The 9977-nt window shown below is 38.1% G+C and overlaps 1 protein-coding gene across 6 annotated transcripts in view; it reads right to left on the bottom strand.

Moving 5' to 3' along the window:
* Window positions 1-689: 689 nt before the first annotated feature.
* The window catches only part of LRCH1 (leucine rich repeats and calponin homology domain containing 1), a 125750-nt gene continuing 116462 nt past the window's right edge, over window positions 690-9977 (bottom strand). For all 6 annotated transcript variants that reach the window (XR_012652931.1, XR_012652932.1, XR_012652933.1 and 3 more), the window contains one exon: window positions 690-3265. Coding sequence is in view for 2 of the 6 variants with exons in the window: in XM_075046203.1 (XP_074902304.1) it covers window positions 3152-3265 (114 nt within the window). In the remaining 4 variants the exon portion in view is untranslated. The remainder of the gene's footprint in view (window positions 3266-9977) is intronic.

Genomic DNA, 9977 nt, shown 5'->3' with positions numbered 1-9977 from the left:
CAGCCCTCAGCTGCTGAACAGGCTCTGCTGTGGGCGAGGAGGACTGCTGCAGGGCTCCTCCTGCCTAAATTATGCCGATTCTAACACTGCGATCAGTCTGTTCTGGCTTTGTATCGCAACAGCCACAAAGGCACTCAAGCTTCCTTGGCAATCAAAAGCAGCGTCTCCCCAGGAGCTTATTGCAGAAAGATCCTCTCCTTCCACTATCCACTACCAAAAGTGAACAAATACAGCCAAAAAAATCACCTGGTTAAATGTCTTTGCGTTCATTAGAGAAATGAGGAGAAATAGCAGAATCTGTACTTGGATGACTTCAGAAACCCACAGGGGTGAGAGAAGGTTGTATACTCACACTGTGACCTACAACCAGGAGTCCCTACTACCCTGTTTCTGCAGAGACAGAAGGGCAAAGCAGGGAACTGACACCAACATGACAACCTGACAGTTACCAGCTGGATCCTATTCCTAGTTTAGCTGCACACTTCCTTTATTTGTGTCTCATCATCTCCACCCCCAACCCCTGATCCATCATTCCCAGTGTTAATTAAGCTCTCCAACCACCACCTCTTTTACAAGCAACTGTCAGTCACAGGGGCAGTCATTGCAGGGTTTCTACAAATAATATAGTTTAATTGTAACTACAGTAAAGATTTTCTATGTACATTATGTTCACTGCTGAGGGTATTAGAGATTTGCCATGCATGTTTTATTGCACATATAAATAGTGTACAAAGATTCATGAAGATTCTCTCTTTAGCCGTACAGGTTAAGACTGCATAAAAAAGCTGTATTACAAAATATTTAGAGCTATTTATTTACAGCAAACTTCAAGCAAATACTGAAAGACACTATTGGGAGAAAAACAAAATTTTAATTATGAAAAAACCAAGATTTGTCAAAATAATAATTACAAAGCTTCATGTTGCCATATATACATTGTAAAAAAATACTCAGGAAACCTGCATTTTATCCCTCACGATGCAGAAATCAATATTCCTATTTTTATACTTGATCTTTGAATGCTTTTAAAATTTGATAAACTCTGACTTGAAAACTTATTTTCTTTACATTGCTCGTGCTTTTTGACAAAACAGGTATTTGTGCAGCTCTGTAAAATATTAAAATACATTTTAATTTAGTGTTAAAGTGCACAGTACATTTTATAGGTAACAATATGCTAGCTGCCAATCAAAATTACAATTTAAGTCAATGTTCCCTCTGTAAAAGAAACGCTTTTGCTTTGGTTGAAGTAACTGGATATTTTGTGCATACTTACATGTTTCACTGTCTGTGAGTCCACTTTCCTGACATGTTGCTGTCAATACATAGCAGCACATTGGCAATTTGTGGTATTAAAAGGCATAGTCTGCATTCAAATACTCTATTAACCATTAAAAATCTGCTAGTGGAATACTGGTGGTTTGTAAATGCAGTGTCTGTGAACACGCGTGTAACTTTGCCTGGATACATAGCAGTGACAAGTATGCATCGTTCTTCTAAAAAGTATCTATACAATAGTTCTCTCCACCTTTTCTTGCTTAAATATTCAGTCCTCCCACCACCTTGCCTCTTTTCTGTCATTATGCACCTCGAATTTGCGCACACCACTGACCCCTCGCAGCTCGCCCTTTTTGCCACATGCAGCTTTCCTGAACTGCTTGCCAAAGTTCCATCACTGGCTTCTCCTATGAAAGAAAACTGGATGGTCCAGATACTGCAAGAGTGGCTGTGCTGGAACTTTTTGATCTAAAACGTGGGATGTTTTACAATAAATTATGCTTTTTAAAATCTCTTCAAGAAATTTAAAGTTGTGATAAGAAAAAGAACCTTATTTTCTATTGCTGATGTGGGATTAGAGGTCTGATCCTGCAAGCATTCACTACAGAACATTGTGCTTAATTCCGTGGGAGATGATGGAGACTAGAAGGAGAAGCACTGTACCCAGCAGGTTCTATCTGGAAGATCAGGTCTTTGAGACTGCCTTTGGCAATTTTAAGAATTTTATCTCAAAGGAATCATTGAAAATAAAACAATTAAAATTTTTTGGCTACTTACTTGGTAAATCTTCTTAGTAATGTTCTTGTGCTATTTTTGATTATTTGTTCTGTAGTGCTGTAGTCTTTAAAAGAAATCAAGTTACAGTGCAAAATTATATTTCAAGACACATGATCCTAATACACATCATTCATTTTGTTGTGGCAAAAGTTAAATGTCTTGTGCATAGTAAAATAAGCAATCAAAAATATTTGTTCACATTTATTTTTCAAGTTTACATCTTTCTTTTTTTTTTTTTAACATCTATATACAAATAAAATGGGTGTGCTCTCAGGTTCAGCCAATTTAGTCTAGTGGGAGGAAAAGTGCTACTGGAATGTAGGGAACTCAATGGAATGCAGACAAATTTTTACCAATGTTCCACAAATTCAAGAAATAAAGAATGCCATTCCAGCTAGCTGTTCTTTTAATAAAAGCACCTATTTTGTTTGCTTTGTATCTTACATATTAGAAAATACAATTTACGGAGATCTAGAGCTACTGCACACCAAGTGGAATAAAAAATAACTAAATATTTATATTAAAATAAAGTGTTTAACCACAAAAAAGCAGTAATAAAATACAGTTTCCTAATTTACATTTTGCATCCAAAGGATGAATAACAACTCACTAATAAATAATATTTATATAAATATTTTACGTCCGAGTATTTTTAAAAGGCAATAGCCTGAAGCAACTGCAGAAAAACCTAATGTGGTAGAAGTCTGATTATTTACTCTCCCTGCTCCCCCCCCAGATGATTACAGTGATTCTTAGTTTAATAATACGAAGGTATCTTGCTGCAAGACAGCTGTGAACTCCACGCATTTTTAAGTGGCAGAGAGGTGGCTGTTTTAGTAAGTACTTTACAAAGTGAGCTATAAAAGCAGTGGAGCGCCCGTGTGCTCTAGAAAATGTTTCTGTTTAGTTTCTGCTTTGTAGTTCGACGCACATGTACAGTCTGAAAGATGATTTTAAAATCACAAGTATAAGAATACTCTTGGAGCACTGGTTTGGTTTTTTTGGTTTGTTTTTTTTTCAATGCAGTTTGAAAAGACGGGCAGGATTTTGATTCTTTGATGGCACAGTGGAGCTGGTAACAGCAGAGATAGTAGTTTCATGTGAATAAAGCTTGTTTCACTGTGGTTACATCTAGCAATGCTTGAACTGTTATGCTCACTTTTACCAAGCCCTTTTCTTCTAGGATGTGATGTGGTAGGCAGAGCTTCTCCTAGAAAAAGACAAACAAAGGAGTAAAGATTAGTATTTCATACTCACTGCAAAACCTTGCTTGACATGATCACATACCCAACAAGCAGGAACCGTTTCCTATTTTTAATTAAAAAGAACTCCCTACGATTTTGACAGAATGTCTCTGATTTTGCTCTTGTTATACCAAGGAATTAGTGAAAGATCTGTTAATATTCTGGGCCTCAGAAACCAACCTGTTCTGTGCCCGTTATGGTACGTAAGCATCTTAACTAATAGTGAGGGCCAGTAATTACACACTGAACTTTCACCTGCAAAGTAAGAGAAGGTGGCATTCGCCCCTCCTTACATAGGAGTGAGTTTGGGGACAGAAGGCTGGTTTTATCGGTCAAAAAAAGTTCTACCACTGAGCTCTAGACAGGTCTTGGTCCCAGGATACGCACCGTGAAAGCCACCCATTAGCATTTACAGAAAGCCTGTGTAATGTTGTGCGGTCAATGGGCGAAGCGTTTCGTTCTGAGTAACGAGCAGCTTATTTTGAAATAGCCAGGAAGCGGCTTTATTCACCGTAAGGACACAGCAGTCGTGGCCAGGGCGAAACCTACTCGCTGTCCACAGAGGCTGTTCCACCAGAAGACAGACAGACAGTAAATCCTGTAACTCCTACAGGTAAGGAGAACCCCCCTCCCCACAGTGAGCAGTTACAGAAAGCCTCGCATGGAGAGGCAGCCTTGCGTCAAGATTGGCTCTCTCTTTAAAAAGAAGTTTTTCTTAATGTAACTGGGTATTCCTGTTAATGAAATCCATGAAATTGTGAAAGCAGGCAGCAGGTTTATAATAAATAAAGGGAAAGGCTAGACTATATCACATAAACCAGAATTACAACTGGGAGACTCATTGCCACAACATGGAAGCCAGAAGCGTTAAGTGGGATGACAAAAAAACACAGATAGAAAAAAACCCAAACAACGCTATTAAACACAAACACATGGATACAGTGCCTGGCTCATTAAGTCCTTAAACTGCGTGTCAGACTGCTTTACGTTTGGAAAGGCACCATCTATGTGATCTAACCTTCCGGTCTTCCCCTAAGCATCCGTACGTGACCATCAGCGGAGACGGGATAATGATTTTTTTTTTAGAAAGAGGGTTGTTTTGATACTCTCAGTATTGAATCTCTTGGTTGTTCAATAAACTTTAAGCTTCTACAACTACCGATGCCTTTGAGATTATATTTTAACTAATTGCCTGTCTTCTACTGAATATTCTTGCTTCTGTAATGTCAACTAAGGGTCTCTTATTTTCTCTCTGTGCAACTCATGGTCCTTGTCACACTTCTGCATATTCACATTGATTATATCTCCGATTTCAGCATCACTAATCTCTTCAACCTCTCTTCTCATGACACATCTTGTTCAGCTCTAGTCCCTTCCCTGACCTTTAGGAACCCTTAAAACTAAATATAATATTCAGCATGATCGAACTGGAACTGCTACATGCAAGAACAATTAATACAGTATTGATCATGTTATGCACCTATGTTTAATTGCTTTTATCTGCTTCCACTGTTGTCCAGTCTTTGCTCAGGAAAGTACCACTATTAAACAGCTGCTCCACTGCTTCTGATGTTTATGACTTTCTTTTATTAATAAGCATCTCCTATTGCACAACCAACACTCACCCTGCTTAAATTTTTTGTCAAGTCCCTCACACCCCACTCCAGCCTCAACGAGAGAAAAACTGCAAAACTTACCTATTAACTACCAAACCTAAAAAGTGAGAGCCAAACTTCATTCACAACCATGGTGTCTGATACTGCTAACTGTAATTTATCTACATTTTATGTTTACATGTTATATTTACTACTTAAAAATGTTTTAATATCTATTATTTTATGTTTAAAAGATTTTTTTTTAAGCTTAATTTGTAATTATATTTTTTAAGGCTTGTGGCTATAATCCAGAACACCAAACAAATACTGTGGATTCCTTCTGCACACATGGACCCAAGAAACAATTTCAAACAGATAATTTTCAAGGATCTTGACTGAGCAGGTCTGCAAGAGATGGACAACATCCATTTCTCCCCGTGGAAGATGCTGCAACGTTCTGGCGATCTGCTAAACGTTGGGTTTCCACGTCCACTGAGTTGGTGGATTCTGACTCCCATTGACCAAACCGCTGTGCCAACTGCCTCCCGCCCCTGCCTGCCACCCTGCCCCTCGCTGCTGGAGCGATCTGCCCAGTCAGCCCAAAGGATTATCCCCATCTTGCAGCCATTCCACTTCATCACCCAGATTTCCATGCCAAACCTACCCTAAATTGGTCATTTAAGTTAAGACACTGGGTTCTGCAGTTCATTCTTGTTTGTTCTTCTGAGTTATTGACCTGCAAGCTGCAAGAGACAGTCCTCCCCAACTTTTATTCCTCTGGAAAAGTGTCTTTTCCAGAGAAATATATAAATATATTTTTAGGATGCAAACTCCTAAACTGATACCTGATAAGCACTGGAGTAGCCACAAAAGGTTGAGAGAGTGATATCAAATAAAAAGGGGGGGGGGAACGGACCCAAATCCCCAAATATTTCTACTTCAAATGTATGATTTTTTTACTAAAAATATTTTGCCAATCTAATGTCTCGGGACACAGTTCATATAAAAATCTACAATACTCTAATTCCAATAATTTTCAAAAAAATTCTATTAATCTTACTTATTGAGAATGCAAATCAGACATCTGAAGTGAAATGTTATTCTCTCCACTCTCTTCTACTTCTTTCCAGTGCTCTTGCACAGGCGGCTCTTGTTTCACAGATTTGGTGGCCCACAACATGCCAATATTGCATTCGTCTTTCACGCTAGACAAAAGGCATTAACCAGGAATGCCTGCTGAATCCGGTATCTGAAAACTGACTGGCGTTACAAGGCTGAAGGATAGGCATTGAATCCAAAAACCCAGCCCCAGAACAACCTACCTTGCTAGACATTTATGTCTGAGAATATTCTAAATTTTTCTATTGAAGCCAAATTTGCTGAAAAAGCTACAGTTGTTTCCTTTAGAAAAACTTAAATTCTAAACTTACTATTTTTGTGGCACCTTATAGCACTCAGAGAAATATTCTGTCACGCTTTCTTGCTAGGAATTTTGCAATTGTTTCTAAGTACGCTTTCACTAAAAGCATAAAGGAGCGCATGCCCCATTTTATATAAAAACCCCATCCAATGTAATTTTTCTCCTTTTAAAGAAAATGCATTATCCAAATCTTTTAAATTCAGCATAGTAATCCCATTTGTATAAAGCAACCTCTCTCCCCCTGCTGTACTTACAAGATGCATACTCAAATAAGGAAAGCTATTTAAGGAGGTCTATAAAAAAATAGGACTGTACAACTGTGTTCTAGGAGTGAGAAGTTTCACAGCATGTTACTTTCTTATGTTATACATCATTCTTCATTAGTGCTTGAAACATATACAATTGACAGCCTTCTCTTATTAAGCAGAAGGTGGAACGTGGTTAATATTTTATAATTCTGCAGTTAAACATGTGGCTACAATGAACTTTCCAAAACCAACGAGACCTCTGCCATCTCCTAAAAATGAGAAACTTTGTCTTAATGCATCACAAATCAATTCTCTTCTCTAAGCCCTAATCACTACCTTCAAAGCTTTGTAAATGGCTTTCATCAACCCTGCCTCACATATTTTTCCAATCACAGCTTCAGAGTAATACAGAAACTCTTCCCAGAATAAGAAAAATCAAACCCTGCCAAGGATGGAAGCCAGAGCACACTGACAATAGCTCGACTTTCTCCCGAACAGCAGTTACCTGGGGCCAAGATCCCGGGTGTCTCGGTCCTTACGTCCAGCCGCTGGCCCTGCAGCACGGTCCGTTTTCCACGCTCTGCCTCGCTCTCTAACCCTGCTACTACTATCTGGGAACCACTGACAGGAGAGCTGTGGAGCTGCAAGCCATCAAGATTTCAAAACTTTTCTTAAATCCTGGCATTTTGAGACCATATTTGCCTGACCAACCAAAAGAAGAACTCACGCGTGACTTTGTGAAAACTCAACCTCACCCACTTCTCCCCGCCCTTGAGAAGATTTCTGTCCCTTTTACATTAGCGTCAAACCCATAACACATCAATATAGTAGTATCAATCGCCTCTCTAAAAATACCCCTGTTGAAACCATCACTGAACAAAACCCAGAAAGACAGAAGAACTGGCTACTCATTCTCAAGACCAGCCCAAAAAATCTTTAAAAACAACTGTGGAGAGAAGGGCTGCCACTCCACTCACAGCAGCATGAATATCTCTCTTCTCTACCTACTACAGAAATGAAGATCTACATCTTCAATGTATTTTTTTTTTCTCCCTAAGAACACAGAGGAACTTAATTACTTGTTGCAAGCAAACCACTTTCTACAGACACACAGCCACTTTGAATGGATAAAGATGTTTCCAAACTCATCATGAAGCAAAAGAACAAACTCCTTTTTGTCAGGGAACAAAAAAAAAAAAGGCACAAAAAGGAGGTAGGAGCCAGGAGGCTGAGTCACAAAGCCACACAAAAAGACAGTACAACAGGTGTACATGCGTGCATGAGCTTGCCGGAGCAAGTTTCTAATCCTGGAACAAAAGGTCCGATTTAGATGGTGTAGAAGAAAACCAGGAATACACAAGGACAATCATCCCACAAGGATACGTGACACGCTACACATACATATCTATTTGCTTTGACGTCAGGTAACTTCAAAGTCACGACAACTGTTTGAATTGGTTTATGCTAGGGCAAGCAGCTTGGCAATTCAGATACAGTAAGTGTTTATCAAAAAAGTAATTGTTGCCATTATATCATATGGGCAAGTAGTGAAACGACCACATCGTGGTAACAGCAGGGCCCAACTGTATTTGTTAGCAAAATTACACAGAAGCGGAATTCTACAATTTGGCAAGAGCCTTTCTCCCTTGTATTTGTAGAACATGAGATTTCAGATCTACAGGGAAAAAATTAAATATTCATAAAACAATGAAATACTGGAATATGTAGTTTCTCCAAGGACAAATTAAAAAATTCAGTCCATGTAATGCCCATCATTTAATGTTGGAGCCAGCTACTCTGAAATGGAAAGTCATTAAAAGAAACATCAGGGCCTTTCATTGAAGCAAGCTTATGTCAACTATACAAAATCTTGAAATTTAAAGAGTTGAAAAAACTATAGTAACTATTTACTTTTTCACATACTTAAGGCAATTTGAAATTATGTCTTTTTACATATATTTTCTTCATTCACTATTACTGTTGATGTCTGTATGTGTCCAAATGCCCTGAAGTTACCATTTGAAGTACAAAAGAAAAGAAGATAAAAAAGGCACAGTAATTCAGGCTATAGGTATATTTCATAATTTTTTTCTTTTAATTTCTAATGGAGAGATTAGTATGTTTTTTGAAGTATACACTTATGACCAGATTTGACAAAGCAAAAAAACCGCTAGCCCTTCAATAATGCAGCTGCAATTCTGTATTTGGAGTTATAGCCAGTTAAGACGTCTAAATATGTGCATCTTCTGAACATGTAATAAGTTGCAAATATTTACAAAACTGTACTTGCAGGTGGTGGGCTTCGGACCCTTTTACAAATTCTGGCCTTGAGCCATAAAATTTTAAAAGCAGATCACATATTTTGCCAAAATGCCTCACGGTTTCATTCTAACATGCTAAGAAAACGGTGACCTGAAACTGCAGGGAACAAAAAACTTCGTACAGACAGACACACATGAAACAGTGAAACAGTAAGAGAAAATGCATACTTACAGGGGAAGTATCGATTATACCATAACCTTATACATTAAATTCTGAGAGGTAAAGTGAAGGAATGAGAGTGTTTTGTATCATCAAAGTAGAGTGGGTTATTGCCCTAAAGTATTTTTATACTGCTCTTTCTGCATAATGCAGCTTATGTGCTAGAAAGGAAGGAAATGGCAAAGGTTCACAAAACCTGCTCTACCATGTTTTCTAAACCTGCATATATGACTGATTTCCTTTTTTTGTAACAGGAGTAAAATGCTAAGAATATTTCTTTTTGTGAAAAACAATTATGTGGCAGTAATTTGGAAACTTATTAATGTATATGGAGTAGAAAACTGGACTGAGTATTTGCTCAGGTCTAATTCATTCCCTGTTCATATTAAGTGTAATTTTCAGAAAACTTATTAGGAACACAAAAGGCATCCATATACTCCTTTCAGCTGCAAAAGCTCGTTAATATACAAGAAAGGGGCATTTGAAGAACTATGACACTGCACTTGAAAATATTTATCTCTTCTGGCTCAAGGCAAAAGAAAGCCAAATCCTCACATCAAAATGCCACTTGTAACCCAGTGCAAACACATTTTACCTGCATGTAAATCCACTACAATTTGTATTTATTACTTTCTTGCAGTATGGATGAGATGACCTCCATGGGATAAAAGAGAAATCAGTATGATGGGCACAGCACAGATTGGAGTAGACCAATTTATGAAGTTTGAAAAAACAGTTTGAAAATCTCTGATGACCATTGGAATGGGAAAAAACTGAATGGGCAAAGAAACGGGGGAGCAAATATAACTCATGTTATCCATGAATATGTGGGTGAACTACAACGTACATTGTTTTTAAACCCATGGTCATCAACTTAATCCTGTGACTGGCTGCGAGCAGTAAGTACCAGTTGTATTTAACTGAATGTCTCAGT

This window comes from Buteo buteo, chromosome 14 (assembly GCF_964188355.1).
Source record: "Buteo buteo chromosome 14, bButBut1.hap1.1, whole genome shotgun sequence".
Taxonomy (NCBI): domain Eukaryota; kingdom Metazoa; phylum Chordata; class Aves; order Accipitriformes; family Accipitridae; genus Buteo; species Buteo buteo.
The sequence above is the reverse complement of the archived record's forward strand: the minus strand, read 5'-3'. Positions and strand labels throughout refer to the sequence as shown.